General features: G+C 41.2%; 1 protein-coding gene across 6 annotated transcripts in view; it reads right to left on the bottom strand.

Moving 5' to 3' along the window:
* MTHFS (methenyltetrahydrofolate synthetase) overlaps nt 1-17,842 on the bottom strand; it is a 599,465-nt gene that overhangs the window by 43,453 nt on the left and 538,170 nt on the right. For 2 of the 6 annotated variants that reach the window (XR_007727698.1, XM_050800024.1), the window contains one exon: nt 6,834-6,970. Coding sequence is in view for 3 of the 6 variants with exons in the window: in XM_050800024.1 (XP_050655981.1) it covers nt 6,834-6,950 (117 nt within the window). In the remaining 3 variants the exon portion in view is untranslated. Of the gene's footprint in view, nt 1-2,936; nt 3,606-5,320; nt 6,040-6,068; nt 6,639-6,833; nt 6,971-8,680; nt 8,700-17,842 lie in introns of those variants that run through there. The other 4 variants (XM_050800029.1, XM_050800026.1, XM_050800027.1 and 1 more) reach the window with 4 other exon arrangements.

The following is a 17,842-nucleotide window of genomic DNA, read 5'->3' on the forward strand; positions in this document are numbered from 1 at the left end:
ATCTTGGCTCCCACAAGCTTCTCCACTCCTTGGATTGTCAGGCTCTTCCCAAATTCTACCCATTTAAAGTCCAACGCAAGCCCTAATTTTTCCTACTTCTGGCGAACCCTTACTACATTTAGAGTTAATATATAACAATAATGTATTGTCATGAGTGGATCACTAATTGTTTCATGTGCCCTAAATCTCTAACCGGTCCATGAACTGAGCTCTCTGAGGCAGAGAACATGCCTTATAATTCTCTCTTAGCTCTGCCATCCCCATCCCATTTCCTAAAATTCACCTGTTCAAATGAATATCAAAATATTCACAATTATGGGGTGGGAGCAGATCCTGATGAAAGAAATCATTTTCAATTGAATCATCCATCAGGCAAGAGAAGGGAACTGAGCTTTGCTCATCATAGAAATGTCAACAATCTCAGGAACTTATCCAGACTCAGAAGTTAGTCCTTCACTCTCCCTTTTCCTTTTCTTTTTTTTTTTTTTTTTTTTTTTTTTTTTTTTTTTTTAATATATAGACAGGGTCTCCCTCCGTTCCCCAGGCTGGAGTGCAGTGGCACAATCTGCAACCTCTGCCTCTTAGGCTCAGGCAATCCTCCTGCCTCAGCCGCCAGAGTAGCTGGGACCACAGGTGCAACCACTATGTCTGGCTGATTTTTCGTATTTTTTTTCTGGAGACAGGGTTTCACCATGTTGCTCAGGCTGGTCTCAAACTTCTGAGTTCAACTGATCCACCCACCTGGACCTCCCAAAGTGCTGGGATTACAGGTGTGAGCCACTGCGCCTGGCCAGCTCTCTTTTTTTTCCCTTCCTTTTCTGTTCTTCCCTGTTTGCCAAACTAAAAAGAAAAGAATACTTTTCTTATTCTTTATCAGACTTTTTAATACTTTTGTTATTATTATATAATTGTAAGCCATAGAAGTAGCTTATAAATATGACTAGCAAAAAAATACAGGAATAGAAAGTCAAGTTGTTACTAATAAAAAAGGAAACACAGAAATCAAGTAGATAGAGCACATCAAACCAGTCTAAGAAAGAAAGCTAACTCTTACATTCTGAAAATTTACAAAATTGTTTTGAGGCCTGAAATGCGCAAAGAAAGGAAATGTGAAACCTAGACCTGGGCAGGCCTGGGGCTTTGGGCATCCAACTACTATATGAGAAAGTTAAGTATCCTTTTTGCTCTCTTTACAGCAGAATATAGAAGATCGAGAGTTGAATAAGCAGTAATAAACATCAGTTAACATTCAGTGTGAGACTGTGCATACATATTTATCTTCCTTCCTCAAATCCCATTAATGTGACGGTAAAGAAGCACAAAAAAGAAAATCCATTAGAGTACTGAGAACAAGGGAACAGAGACCTAATTTCTGTAAGACAAAGAGTGGATGGGACAGTATTTTGCTGACAAAACAGCAGCAGATCACAACACTCAGAGAATAAGGGTGCAGGTCAGGCAGAATCCATTCCTCCCTTGAAATCCCAAAGCAACTATAAAAGGCAGAGGAAATCCCCATTAGCTAAGACACCTTCATTCACAAATATGTACAGACAATAAAGGATCATCAAACATTTTGAAAAGTCAAAATACAAAATAGAAGGATGGAAAAAAAAAAAACAGGAAGGGGAGAAAAAACGGACAAAGAGGAGAGATAATTTTTTGAAATTCTAATTAGTTTTCTCAGACAAACTCAAGAAGATAATTGCATTTCTAAAATAACAATAGACTGCTGGGGAGGAAGCAATCAGGGAATCATGAAATAATCAATGGAAACTAAAATTGTGATTAGCAAAATTAAAACAACTTAGGAGACAGCCCTGGAGTAGGGGAAAAGACAAAAATAGGAAAAATGAAAAAAATGTTAAGAAATACAGAAGATCAATCTATGATTTTTATTATCTGATTAACAAGAGTTCCAAAAAGGCACAAAGGAAAAAGAAATAATCAAAGAAGATATACTTGGCTCACACCTGTAATCCCAGCACTCTTGGAGGCGGAGGCGGGTAGATCATCTGAGGTCGGGAGTTCGAGGCCAGCCTGACCAACATGGTAAAACCCGGTCTCTACTAAAAATACAAAATTAGCCGGGCGTCGTGGCACATGCCTGTAGTCCCAGATACTTGAGAGGCTGAGGCAGAAGAATCCCTTGAACCCAGGAGGCAGAAATTGAGCCAAGATCACGCCATAACACTCAAGCCTGGGCAACAAGAGCAAAACTCTATCTCAAAAAAAAAAAAAAAAGTAAAAGAAAAACACTAGTCTCCATATTGAATGGGGGCCATGGGTGCTGAGCAGAACAAGGAAAATAATTTTAATTTTGAAATTCAAACTATCAATCTAGTATGAGGGTAAAACATTTCCTAATGTATATTTAAAAGTTTACCACCCCCATAGATACTTTCTCAAAAAAAATTATCTGAAGATAAACTCTAATAAGATGAAAGGAAAAGAATCCAAGAGAGACAAAGATACTAGACTCAAAAAGCGGCCCTAACTCAGAAGTGGAGTAAGGAGGAACCCCAGGGCAATGGCAGTGCAATGGGCCGAAGGCAACCAGACCAGAAGAAGCAAGGGGCTGGAGTGTTTTCAAAAAGAGAGTGGATTTATTTTAACAGACGATGAAAAAGAATATATTGATAAGACAAACAGATATTCTTGATTTGTCAAAAAAAGAAAAATAAAGGCAATCAGAAGCTCCTGGAAAAATAGAAATATGCTCCAAATGGGAACAAAGTAAAACAGAAAATGATTTTGAGCAATTATGGAGGAAAAGAGAAAAGCTTTGGTACTAACACTTGAAGCATTACCTTCCTAGTTACACATATCTAGTGACATAAAGTCATGTCTTTTCTTACATATTCAATCATACAACTTGGTTCTGTGATGAATACCATCTATAGAACAAAAATACAGCTGGGCGCGGTGGCTCATACCTGTAATCCTGGCACTTTGGGAGGCCAAGGTGGGTGGATCACGAGGTCAAGAGGTTAAGACCATCCTGGCCAACATGGTGAAACCCTGTCTCTACTAAAAATACAAAAATTAGCTGGGCGTAGTGGTGCACGCCTGTAGTCCCAGCTACTCGGGAGGCTGAGCCAAGAGAATCACTTGAACCCGGGAGGCAGAGGTTGCAGTGAGCCAAGATTGTGCCACTGCACTCCAGCCTGGAGACAGAGCGAGAGTCCATCTAAAAAAAAGAAAAAAAAAAATACAAGGTATGTATTCAGTGCTTTACATATTTTTGTAAATACTGTTTACTGTAAATACTATTTACTGAAATCTCAAGTTTGGAAATCGGTCACAAATACTGCTGAGTAGACTCATTATAGTTACAGAGCAAAGTTTAAATATTACAAAACCTGGCCGGGTGTGGTGGCTCATGCCTGTAATCCCAGCACTTCGGGAGGCTGAGGCGGGTGGATGATGAGGTCAGGAGTTCAACATCAGCCTGGCCAAGATGGTGAAACCCTATCTCTACTAAAAATACAAAAATTAGCCGAGCGTGGTGGCGGGCGTCTGTAATCCCAGCTACTCGGGAGGCTGAGGCACAGAACTCCCTGATCCCGAGAGGCAGAAGTTGCAGCGAGCCGAGATTGCGCCACTGCACTCCAGCCTGGGTGACAGAGTAAGACTCTGTCTCAAAAAATGAAAAATTACAAAACTTGACAACATAAGTATAACAATATAAATGTCAGAAACTGACAGAGGGAGTAGAAAACATAGTGAGTAAAGGGACACTAATTTCCTCATCTTATTAGTTAGAGAATCAAGATATGACATAAAGCTGAATTTCTTCACCATTTAAATTACTTCTCTGATAAATTTCTAAGTTATAAAAAGGTACAGTGACAATAAGAATAAATATGCTTTTCTAAATGAAAGACATCATTTAACACCTTTATTGAGCATTCACTATGGCAAAACACTACACAGTACACTGATGTTTCCAGAGATGATCCATTGGTTAGTCATGAAATCAATAGCAGGCTATAATTTTTAAATGAAATAGAATAGCAAATATTAAAGTTCGAGTCAGGCACAGGGGCTCACGCCTGTAATCCCAGCACTTTGAGAGCCAGAAGCGGGAAGATCATGAGGTCGAGTTCGAGACCACCCTGGCCAACATGGTGAAACCCCGTCTCTACTAAAAACAGAAAAATTAGCTGGGCATGGTGGCACCTGCCTGTAATCCCAGCTACTTGGGAGGCTGAGGCAGGAGAATAGCTTGAACGTGGGTGGCGGAGGTTGCAGTGAGCTGAGATCATGCCACCGCACTCCAGCCTGGGTGACAGAGCAAGACTCTGTCTTGAAAAAAAAAGAAAATATTACATTTCATTGTATGTGGTAAGAGCTGTAACATGTTCCTTGTATGTGTATATTTGTTTGTACAGAGTAAAATGTATTTATCACTGAGGGTCATGGGTCTGCTTTTTAATTTTTCTCTCTCCTCCTTTAATGCCAGCTCTCAGTTGTCATTCTATTGCTGTTAGTGACTCTGTATCTATGTAGCCACTATTCCCATCTATAGTTTATGAATTCTAATCTTCTATGGACAAAGACAACATAGAAGATTAGAAACTGAATTCATCTTTATTTCCCCCATGCTCCTCCAAAATTTGTTCCACTTCCTACATTCTTTATGCCCAAGGTTAAACACCATTATACCCAGCTCTAAATTTTGGAATCATAGGTGACTCTCCTCCCCTTCCAGTATTCTCTAACCTCTTCCAATCAGTTGCCAAGTACTGCTGTTTCTCACTTAACAGTCTCCCATTTGCCTCCTTTCCCCCTATCTTCACTGCCCATGCTCTGGTTTGCATCTTTTTCATCTTTCACTTGAATTGGCACAACAGCCCCTTACTGGTCTCCATTTTTTTTTTCTTTCTTCATTCCTCAACCCATTACCCAAATGCTGCCAGTATACCCTTCCTAAAGGACATATCAAAAAATAGGTAAAGCACTGAATACATCCCTTTACACACTTCTTTAACTCTCACAATCGACCTACAAGAGTGATATTATCCATTTTATAGACAAGGAACCAAGGGTTCTGAGAGATTATGAGACCTGTCCAAGGATATACAGTTAAAAGACAGTGGCGCCAGATTAAACCCAGATCTGTGTAGTTCCAACGCCCATGCTAAACTGTATCCTGTCATCTCTTGCCTAAATATCCCTACTCACACTCCCCTATCCCATCTTTCCCTTCACCTGAAAAAATTCATCTTGTTCTCCAAAATTCACCTCAACATTTTGCAATAGAAAGCTTTCCAATTCCCCCTCCCCAAGGCTACATTTCCACAATATTGGTGTTTACCTTTATCATATATCTGGCTTCAATGCAATTCTTTATTCATGTCTGTTTCCTCTTTGAGGCTATCTGCTCCTTTAGAGCAACAATCATCTTTTTCATGTCCACAACCCAGTACATAGCCAAGTGTGCACTACTTAGGTGTTCAACATATGTGAATGAATTAGCTAAATTTTAAACAACTAGATATAGACAAGAGTGTATATCCTTTACATATACTAAAACACCCAGCAATGCTTCCTCATAATAGCTAAAATAATTGTTTGAACGACCGAATTAACATCTGTACAGATTCCCTCATGCACACCTACATAGATGAAGAGAGGGGTGAAATAAGTATATCTGATTTACTGCTTTAACCCATTGGCACCTTGAATTTGAGCAAATAACGGATAATAGAATAGTGAGGGGTAATTACGAAAGCCTGATGGTATAACTAATTCCAAGGAACATCAAGTCTCCAAATATCCACTGGTGTCTCTGAGGCATGATGCTGGGAAGACAGATCATCAGTTTGACTTACAACAGAATTACACATACGTACTTATTCAGGGGACATTAAATTTTTCTTCCTCTGGTGTCTAACAAAAATGAGTCCCCAAAAACTCTTTAGAACATGCCTTCAAGACAGGATATGACTCCCATTTTATTGATAAGAAAACTGATATTACATAGACAGACTAAAAATACATAGCAGTGCAGTCGGTGAAAATAATAAAACAGAGGTCTGCTACAAACAGGGACTCTCACTTACTCCTCTCATTTCTCTCTTCTGTTTCCTATGTTCTGGGGAAGCCTGGGTATGACAGCCACGTCTTCCTTTCATTCACTCAACAAAAAGCATTTAATGTTGACCAACTCTGAGACAGGAAAGGCCTAGGCCCTGGAGCTACTGAGACACAGCCTTAGCCCTCCATATACTTAGTGAAGTGCAGTCAACATCTGAGTTCTGACCTTTGGCATCTCCACACTTTTTTTGGTGTTCCCTTGTCTGAAGCACCTGCATCTTTCTCTGGCCATTTTACTAAAGTAACTGGAGTCTGACTCGTAGCTCATTAACTTTAGGACTCACTGAGGGAACCTGGGCACTCAAGAGTTCACCCATCTCCTCTACCACAACTTTCTGTTCTCACCCTCCTCTCACCACAGTACCGTCATCCCCGCGGAGGAGTTTTCGAGCACCAAAGGTGCCACCCATGCAAACGAACTCCCCTCCCAGAGATAAATCTGTCAACCCCTGCCGTCCTCTCGCTCTTTAGCCCCACAACTTTCACTACCGGGCCCCCTCTCCGCCACAGTGCGAAGAACAGCCAGACTACGACCAGGGGACGGGCGCGCGCCGGGGACTGGCGTGCGGACGCCGGGAGGGGAAACGCGCGCGCGCCTGGAGGAGAAACGTGCGCGTGCCGGGAGGGCCTATCCCTGCGCCTGCACTGACCAGGCACGGATTAGCAATCGCTGGCCGCCAGGCGTTCAGAGAGTCTGTCCGCCGCGGCTTCCGCTACAGGCGGCCTCGCACCTTCTGGGTCAGTACGCGGGACTGACGTAGCCTCTCCTCGGCGCTCATCGCCCGCAGACGCTGCTTCAGCTCTCCTCGCAGGCTCCGCTTGGCGCTGCTCACCGCTGCCGCCGCCATCTCACGCCCAAGCCCAGTCCAATCCCACCCTCGGCGCCCTGGGGTTTGGTCTCCGCCCCTGGCCGCTCCCAGGTGGATCCGCGGCCTAGGGGCGGGTCTGGACTCGGGGAAGCGCCCCCACCCCTCTTCCGGCACGCGGGCCCTCGGCGCGCCGCGCGCTTGCCTGGCCTCCGGCCATTGGGAGCCAGCCCTCGTGCGGCCGCCGGTGGTCCGGCCCGCCCTCCCTGGCTACCGGGAGCTCTGGCGAGGCGCCGTCGCTGCCCTGCCGCCTGACCTCCCTGAGCCCGAGCCCTCACCCGAACCGCGGAGGCGGCAGCGCCACTGGCGGGGATGGTAAAGACGGCCGGCAGTACCCACGGTGCCTGGCATCTCGTGTACTGTTGAGTACTGGGACTTCAGGGGCCAGAAGGGCAAGGCAGGACAAGTAGCGAAATCGTCACGAGTCGCTTAACTCCAGGGATATGTCTGACAGATGCCCCGATTTCCTTCTGGTGCAAACATAAAGAGTGTAGTTACAAAGTTACTACACACCTATGCTACACACCTGTACAGCGTATTTTGTACTAAATACTGTAGGCAATTGTAGCACCATGATACTTGTGCATCTAAACACAGAAAAGGTAATGTGTTGGTTGGCTACCACATCAGTAGGTATTAGGAATTTTTCAATTCCATTATAATCTTAAGAGACCACAGTGGTTGATGGAAATGTCCTTATGTGATGAATGTATAGATGATACATAGTCGAGAATATTGTTAAAGCAGTAACTGTAGTGTAAAAGCCAAATTTTGTGGATTCTAGTGTGAATGTATTCCAGGTCATAGTGCCCATTATAGGTACTTCCTGTTATAACCATCAGTGACTGTTCATTCCCACCACTCAGCTCTGATTAAAACACAAAAATGAATTAAAACTGAAAGCAGTTTAGGGGGTGGGTGAGGCACTCGCAGGAAGAGGTAAAAGAAACTGTGAAGTCTTGAACTGCTCCCAGTAGCCAGGCGCCTCAGATTGCCTCTCAGATGTGACTTCCTAAAACCAGAGCTGCCTCTTCCAAAACTACTTCCCTACTGACAGCCCCAGTGTCCTAATCCCCACCGTTAAGAATCACACCTCCTAAGTAAAGCATAAAAGTGCCCGGCGAGAATGCACATGGCTTGAGAGGGGAGATCTGGCTTCTTTATGGAATCTATCAACAGCTTCCGGGGAAAGGTAATGCAAGTCCCAGGGGGATTGTGTTGTAAGAAGAAGGGAAGGCCGGCCGTGCGCGGTGGCTCAAGTCTGTAATCCCAGCACTTTGGGAGGCCTAGAAGGGCGGATCACGAGGTCAGCAGATCGAGACCATCCTGGCTAACACGGTAAAACCCCGTCTCTACTAAAAAAAATGCAAAAAACTAGCCGGGCGAGGTGGCGGGCGCCTGTAGTTCCAGCTACTCGGGAGGCTGAGGCAGGAGAATGGTGTAAACCCGGGAGGCGGAGCTTGCAGTGAGCTGAGATCCGGCCACTGTACTCCAGCCTGGGCGACAGAGCGAGACGCCGTCTCAAAAAAAAAAAAAAAAAAAAAAAGAAGGGAAGGCCAGGCAGATATAGCGTATACATATTGCAATCAGATTTGCTGACCTAAAAATTAGAACACGAGGTCTAACAAACTACATAATTTTCTAATCTGTTCATATTTACCAAAAAAAAAAAAAAAAAAAAATTAGCATTAGCTCCACGTTGAATCACTTACCTAATTTTCTTTGTTCAGAATATCGCAGAGTATCCTGCATACCAGGTTGCCATATCCATCAATCCCAAATGGCAAGCCAGAGAGAGAAGGCTGGGAAGGAGGCATCAGTGGAAACTCTAAGCAGCCAGGGGCACTGGAAACTGCAGACAGCATGGGAAAGAAGGAAGGAAGGAGGGAAGAGGGAAGGCGACCTGAGTCTGCTTCTAGCCTGAGTCTGCTTCTCAGTCTAGTCTGCAGTCTAGCCTAGTGACACGGAGGACTTTTGGGTGATGGGTACACCTTAAAAGTCTGCAGAAAAGATACCCCCTTCCTAATCATCATCCCATAATTAATTGCCTGGCTCCTGTGTTGAGCTTTACCCTTTGGCTGAATTTCCAGGCAGACTCCAAAAATGAAGACAAAAATGGCATATAGAGAAAATTACATACAATTTATTTATTAAATAGGGATAAAATTTCTGTAACTCTAGAAGGTCAAGTTACATCATCAAAGCTGTTTATTTAAAAGTAGAAGTATGTGTTGGCAATCGTTTTCTTAAGAGTCAGAAAAATTAGGCCGGTTTCACAATATGGAGTGTCCTTTCTGGTCAACAGTATTGCTTCAGAAGAGATAGCGTTTCACAGATCTTTCCTGTAACTTCTAGAAAAGTCATCCAGCCAGATTTAGGCTCAAGCTTCTTTACAAAGCCATTTTCCTGAGAGAATAAATTTAACATTTTAAAAAATCACTGGAGATTATGCTGGAATAAAAAGCAAAAATATTTAATGCAAATAGTTAATCTTCTACCCCTTCTGTCCCTCTAAAGGAAGCATTGTGTAACAGAAACACAGTGTGACCTACATCTGTAATTTTAATTTTTGGTAGCCACATTTTAAAAAGTATAAAAATCAGAAAAATTAATTTTTAAGATATATTTAGTGATGATTTCAATATGTAATCAATGTCAAATCACTAATGAGATATTCTTTTTTTTTATAACAAACCTTCAAAATCTCATGAGTATTTAGTACTTACAGCACATTTTAATTCAGACTAGCCACATTTCACTACCATAGTGGACAGCAAGCACAGCTCTAGAGGATAAAAAGTATTTTGTTGTTCTCGTTCTTGTTTAATTGTCCATTGATTTCAATGCACTTATATTTGTAATATGAATTCTATTATACAGTAAACTGCATTGTATTGAAACTCATGAGAACTCACAGTAATTCCAAATTAAACCAATACCTTTGAAGCTATGAAAAGGTTGATGGTTTCTTTTATAATCTACTCTCTTTGTGATTGGACATAGTTTTAAAAATGTAGGATAACCCAATTAACTGGACATTTTATTTAATTTATCATCTATAATCATAAAATCCTCACTGAAAAGTACCTCTGAGATCATCTAGCCTAATGCCCTCTCTTAACAAATGAGGAAAGTGAGGCCCACAAAAAAAATAAGTTATCTAAGATTAGGTAACCCTTTGGTGCCTGGATCTGGATTAGAATGCAAACACCCTACTTCTTTCCACTCCATTCATTTCCAAACAAGTGCAAAAATACTCAAAAATTGTTAAAATAATTTTTTTCAAATATTCATTTAGCAAACATTTGTGTCTGCATCTTATAGGTTCCAGAACCTAGGGTTACAAATGCCTGCAAGTAGCTCAGAGCATAGTGTAACTTAATATTGAAACATAAACCAAGCATAACCCTTTGATAGTTGGGAGAGATTTGAGAGCTCTGTGGTGCCTTGGAATCATTTTATAAGCATCACTGGCAAAGCACATGAATACCACCAGCCAGGGGGATTTCATTTGAAAGATTGCCTAAGAAAGCCATTTTCTGCCTACATGTTAAGTGTGCATTGTGCTCTGAGACATGCTGTCATGCCTTGAGAGAGGAAGGAAACTGCCCCTCTCTCTTCTTCCTCTTTCCCTCTTGCCAGTCCATACTCATAGATTACACTCTAAGGAGGTATCCACTTCATCATGCTCCTTCCTAAACCCCATGTTTCACAAGTATGATGAGGCCCTCTGAAATGATTTTTATTATGATGATAATCATTGTCTACTATCATTGAGCAGTTAACATGTCATATACATCAATGTCTAAAGAAAGGACAGTGTACAAAGAAAATATTGATGAATTCAGCCAGATGAAGATTAAAAAATTTTTTTAACTATGAAAAACTAAAAAGAACAATACAGTAGGAAAATATTTACATATACCATGAAAGTGTTCATTCAAATGTGAGAGAAAATTTTCAGGCCCTTAATAGTTTAAAAAGGACAGACCATTAAAGACAGAAATATAAATCATTCACAAGTATATGGGAAAAACATTAATAGTAGTTAAAGAAATGTACATTTTAACAAAGTCTTATTGTTTTTTAGACCTACTAAACTGGCTTTATTTGATGTCTATTAAACCCTCAAAATTATTAATAGTACCATCCACACTGATAAGGTTGCTATGACATTGTTCTATTGATATAATGCTTTTGGAAAGAAAATATGTTTCCCAGTATGCTAGAATATTGTAATTCTACACACATCTTATGAACCGGTTATTGCACTGTTAGAAATTTATCATGAGGCAGTCTTCTAAAATATTGGAGGGTAGGGGGCACCAGAAAAGCATACCCATGCTTCACTATTGAAGTATTATATCTAAAAGGGGAAAACTCTGGGCGAAGTGGCTCAGAACTATAATCCCAGCACTTTGGGAGGCTGAGGTAGGGAGATCACTTGAGGTCAGGAGTTTGAGACCAGCCTGGCCAACGTGGTGAAAGTCTGTCTCTACTAAAAATATAAAAATTAGCTGGGCGTGGTGGTACATGCCTGTAATCCCAGCTACTGAGGAGGCTGAGGCAGGAGAATTGCTTGAACCTGGGAGGTGAAGGTTGCAGTGAGCCAAGATCAAGCCACTGCACTACAGCCTGGGTGATAGAGTAAAACTCCGTCTCAAAAAATTAATAAATAAAAGGGGAAAAATCAAAACCAAATTGTCTAACAATTGGGAATTAGTTAAGTAAATTATGATATGACAAATTAATGAAATAGTCTGTAGACATTAGAAATTAATGCCTAATGTTAACATGGAGTGAGACAGCGTTGAAAATATTTATATGTCACACCAAAAAACTCTTATGTACACCCTAATTATTGCATACGATGTCTGCATGTGGGTATGTTAGGGTGATGGGAGTGACTTTTCTTCCTTTCAAAAATGTTATTTTCAAATATATTTTCTTTAATGATGCTATTTGTATCTCAAGACCATTATATGAAAATAAATATACAAATAAGGATTCAATATCCTATCAGTAATGTAGTAGTAAATAAGAGTTGTTCAGGCTTTATTATTTCTGGGAATAGTGATAGTTTGTTAAATTCAGCTACCTTGGTTTCAACAAAACCTAAAGCATAAAATAATATACCGTATTGGTAATCCAAAGAAAATCAGAACCTCATAATTTTTAAAGATACAGGCAGCCAGGCACAGTGGCTCATGCCTATAATCCTAGCACTTTGGGAGGCTGGGGTGGTAGGATTGCTTGAGCATGGTAAGTCAAGGCTGCAGTGGGCCTTGATCACACCACTGCACTCCAGCCTGGGTGGCAGAGCAAGACTTTGTATGAAAAAAAAAAACAGGCAAATATCATGCTTTCTCACTTCTCTAAAGACTATCTCTTTGTTCACTCAGGAAATAGTCATTGAGCATTGTCCACATGCCAGAACCAGTTAAAGTGCTGGAAACACAGTGGTGAAGAAAGCATACAGGATCTCTGTCCTCACTAAGCTTATGTTCTCATGGCAGACACAGACGATAAACAGATAAGCAAATAAATATGCAATGGGATGTCCAGTCATGAAAACTATTATGAAGGCAATAAAGTAGGGTAGGGAGACAGAGAGTGACAGTGGTACTTTCTTAGATGGGGTGATCAAGGAAGACTTCTCTGAGGAGAAGAATTCCTCGGAAGGGACACCTGAACAAAAAGAAGAGGGAAGGCAGGCAAACTTCAGGCAGAAAATTATTCCAGGCAGAGGCAACAGCAAGTGCAAGGCCTGGAGGATGGAGTGTGCTTAGCTTATCCAAGGAGGCTGGAACTGTGAGAACACAGAGGAATTCATAGAAAATGAGATTTGAGAGACAGGTAGAGGCCAGGTTATAAAGGGCTTTGGGTAACTCATACTCAGGATGTTGTACTTTTGTTCCCAGGGTGAAGGGGCACCTTGGAGAGTTCTGATTCAGCCAAGATCCGATCTAATTCAAGTTTGTAACATCACTGTGGGTACTATGTGGAGAACAAATTATAGCAGATAAAGGATGGAACCATGGAGTCTGGCAGGAGGCTACTGACAGAGTCAAGTGAGAGAGGAAGGTGGCCTAGATGCACAGGGGATTACAGCATTTCAAGGGGCAGCCAGGGGGATTTGCTGATGGATGGATGTGGGCTATGAGAGACAGGAGTCCAGGCTGACTCCCAAGGTTAGAGAACTAGCACTTAAGAGAGCTTGACTGAGGGGCCCCAGAGAGGTGCTTTTCTCTAACTCCTGTGTCAGTATCATACATTTCCGCCTAACTTGAGGGTCATTTATTTTTCACTAAATGATTTTAAAATCTCAAGTAAAAATTCAAAAGAAACAGAAAAATTTTGCCCCAAAACTTATTTAATAAAAGGATATATATGAATACTTGGGATTATATCACCTTGCTGCTAGATCTTTATATGTTTGGAAATGCCTTTGCCAAACTGAATGCTTAGTCAATCATCTGTATGTCTCTGTGTGCCCATTTATTTGGCCTCAAATTAACCAGACTATTATTTAGGGTAAGAAGACAACAAAGAAAATAGAAACCTCTTGGCCTAACTCTATGACCCAAGCTTTAAAATGGTGGTTACTTGGAAAGCACCAACTCTGACTGTACATCCTACTTTCAGAAGGGCAAAGAATTACCTATCTAAACTTCCTGGAATTTCCCATATAACCCTCATAGTTGCATAGTATTTGACAGTTTGCAAAGCACTTTAAAAAAATGTTTTATAAGCCTTTAACTTTCCATTAAAGATAGGTATTACTGTTTTCATTAAATATTATATATAATTATCATATGTCATATCATATTATTATATACATTATATAAGGAATCTGAGTCTCAGAGTACCTCAGTAACTTACCCAAGGTTATACTTCTAGTGAGGGAGAAAACCAGAGTTCAAATCTCCAGTTTCAGTGTTGCTTCACTGAATCATTCCATCAGCAAATACTTGTTGTTACCTTCTATGCAACAGGTCCTAGGCATGAGGTACACAGTGATGCATTAAGTAGACATGATTTCTCCCATGTGGAGCTGAGTGCCAAACATTCTTTCTACTCCCCCGGCATATGCAGAGGAGAATGCTTCATTGAAGGCAGAGGAAGTAAGAAGAGCCACTGGTTCAAAAGGAAGGGTGATCCCAAGGGAAGAGACATGAGTTTCATCTCAGGATCATTCTAATGGTTTTTAAGAACCATCCTTTCCTCATGAATGCTGAAGGCAGCCAAATGGCACTAGCTCTCCTCTCAGATCTTGTGAGAGCACATCCTTTCTCAGCACTTCAAATTAGGAGAGGGGACAGGAGGAAATCATGGTAAATGTGGAAGAGGAGAAAAAGAGAGATGAGAAGCCACAAAAAAAGAGGGCAGAAAGGCAGGCAGGCAAGAAAGACAAGCTGATAAAAAGGAGAAAGAGAATAAGGAAAGAGATTATGAGTCCTATTACTGATAGACCAGTCTTGTTTCTCCCCATTAGGGGATCTGTTTTACATGGTAACTAGTATCTAACTGTATTTGATCATATAATTTATGGAAACGAAATAATAGATTCTCTCAATGGAAGCTAAGTAATACTACTGTTACTAACAACAACAACCCTAAACTTGTATTGAGTACTCATTTTCAGGAATTGTTCCAAGTGCTTTGTTTACATTAACTGATTTGATCCTTATACAAGTCCCAGGAGATAGGCTGCAATATTTTCCTGTTTTTACAGATGAGGAACCAAGGCTTAGGGAAGTTAAGAAACTTGTGTAAGTCCGAGGTCAGGAGATTGAGACCATCCTGGCTAACAGTGAAACCCCATCTCTACTAAAAATACAAAAAAAAAAAAAAAAAAATTAGCTGAGCATGGTGGCAGGCGCCTGTAGTCCCAGCTGCAGCCTTCCAGCTGCCTGGGAGGCTGAGGCAGGAGAATGGCATAAACCCAGGAGGTGGAGCTTGCAGTGAGCAGAGATCATGCCGCTGCACTCCAGTCTGGGCAACAGAGGGAGACTCCATCTCAAACAAAAAAAGAAAGAAAAGAAAAGAAAAAAAGAGAGAGAGAGAAACACAGAGACAGGGAGGAGGAAAAGGGAGGAAAAAGGGCAGGGCAGGGCAGGGCAGGGCAGGGCAGGGCAGGGCAGGGCAGGGCAGGGCAGGGCAGGGCAGGGCAGGGCAGGGCAGGGAAGGGAAGGGAAGGGAAGGGAAGGGAAGGGAAGGGAAGGGAAGGGAAGGGAAGGGAAGGGAAGGGAAGGAGGGAAGGGAAGGGAAGGGAAGGGAAGGGAAGGGAAGGGAAGGGAAGGGAAGGGAAGGGACAAACTTGTATAAGTCACACAGGCAGTAAGCACTTAAGCCCAGAAATGAAGCCAGGTCTGTCTGCTTCCAAGTTGGTGCTCCAAATATCTATGCTGTACTCACATACTACATTCTTAATACAAAGTTTTCATAAAGTCTCTGGGCACTTTTAAAATTAAGTTATAGATTGTATGTTTTATGATCAGTGATTTCTTGAGAGTTTTTTCAGGCAAGTTAAAGCCAGTGCCACATCTTGATAAAGTTGTGAGTGCCTCCTCTACTCTTACCTCTTCTTGTGGGCCAAATATTTTACATAAAACATTTACAAAAAGTTTTTTTACAAAGAGGTATTATGTTAGCCTGGCCAACATGGTGAAACCCCATCTCTTCTAAAAATAAACACCAAAAAAATTAGCCAGGCATGGTGGCAGTCACCTGTATTCCCAGCTGCTCTAGACGCTGAGGCAGGAGACTCACCTGAACCTGGGAGACAGAGGTTGCAGTGAGCCGAGATTGTGCTGTTGCACTCCAGTCTGGACGACAGAGTGAAACTGTATTAAAAATAAATAAATAAATAAATAAATAAGAAAGAAAGAAAGAAGAACTTACATTACCAAAGCCATAAAACCTACATTCTTTTACAAGTTCATTTTTGCTACTAAAAACTAGTGCACAGGAGTCACATACAATGTACTTTGGCTAGTACAGATAATTACTACAAGAAACAGCGTATTATGGTAACACAAACCATTTACATTAAGACATTACTTAATTCTGCTATTTACTGCCAAAATTGTCTTTTTCAAATATCATGCCAAAATTATATGAATTTATATAGTTGTAGACATGTTCCTAGCAGAAGGGCAGGGAGGCAGGGGTCTGGGTAAGGGTAAGGAGAAGGCAAGTAGCCCTTTTGGGCTACCAGGGCATCAGGACCAGGTTCCCTGAGCAATTTGGCACAGGGATTTGAATGCAGGGTAGCCTCAAAGATGGGACAGAGGAGCAGTAGCAACATTAGCCATCCAAAAGGTTCACAGGATGTGAGCAATACTGCTTTAGGTTCCTTATCTGATATTCCTAAAAAACAAAGTTGCTGTTGTTTTTCACAAAAACAGACTACATAGTTTATTTGGATAGATATGATAAACGTTTTAATAGTTACACTTGTGCAATTTCATTTTCTAAATGTAAAGTTAGGCTGGACGCAGTGGCTCACGTCTGTAATCCCAGCACTTTAGGAGGCCAAGGCAGACGGATCACCTAAGGTCATGAGTTCGAGACCAGACTGGCCAACATGGTGAAACCCTATCTCTACTAAAAATACAAAAATTAGCCGGACATGGTCGCAGGCCCCCGTAATCCCAGCTACTTAGGAGGCTTAGGCAGCAGAATCACTTGAACCTGGGAGGTGGAGGTTGCAGTGAGCCGAGATCAGGCCACTGCACTCCAGTCTGAGCGATAGAGTGAGACTCCATCTGTAAATAAATAAATAAATAAATAAATAAATAAATAAATAAATGAAAAGTTAAGAATAAGAGGCATTCTAAAACACTTTTGGTCATGGATGCTATCCAAGAAATTTTTTTTGTACAATTAAATTGTTAAATTTAAAACAAGTATAATAGATCATAAAATCATATCAGCTGTCTTGGGTTCCAATTCCATCAAAAATGCGTATCTAAACTTATTGAAACCAAAATTTCTCCATCTGTGACGTATAATCTTACTAGCACTAAGTAACAAGGAAAACGTCAATGGCTTGTAATGTATCAGGTTATATTGTGATCCCTACATGACCATGGGGTAATGAAACTGACAAATTTTATCAGTAGAATTTTTTAAATTATAAAAGCAGTTCATGTTCATATGAGAAAACTTAGAAATCACAAAAAGTACAAGGAAGAAGTTTAAAACAAAGTGCTTCTGTAATCCTACGAAACAGAGCCATGCCAGTATTTTGGTTAATTTTAAAACTGATTTTTAAAATCAGACACTAGATCTAGACAGTATTTTCTTGTTTAATTCATCATGGGAAAGTACCAATTCAATACTGCTATTATTCAGAATCTGTGTGAAATACCTGATCTGTAACTGGCATAAAGGTCATGTAAGAAATTTGGTCTCATCAGTTTATAGCTTCACCTCATTTTAACCTAAATCACTGACAGACTGATTTCATTTAAATTAGTATAACTGAAGTCTTACTATACTGTGGTTCTGTTCAGAAACATAAAGATGAATATAGTACTGTCCTCCTGCTTAAATTGCTCACAATCTAGACTACACAGACCAAAGCACAAGGTGGCTGTGTTAAATATACTCTAAGAAAGGAAATATAAACAGTGATAATGTATCCAGAGTTGGTTCCTTCCAGTGGGTTCTTGGTCTCCCTGACTTCAAGAATGAAGCTGCAGACCTTTTCAGTGAATGTCACATCTCTTAAAGATGGCACAGACCCAGACAGTGAGCAGCAGCAAGATTTATTGTGAAGAGCGGAAGAACAGGCCAGGCGCAGTGGCTCAGGCCTGTAATCCCAGCACTTTGGGAGGCTGAGGCGGGTGGATCACCTGAGGTCGGGA

The sequence above is a fragment of the Macaca thibetana genome, chromosome 7, assembly GCF_024542745.1.
Source record: "Macaca thibetana thibetana isolate TM-01 chromosome 7, ASM2454274v1, whole genome shotgun sequence".
In the NCBI taxonomy this organism is placed as follows: domain Eukaryota; kingdom Metazoa; phylum Chordata; class Mammalia; order Primates; family Cercopithecidae; genus Macaca; species Macaca thibetana.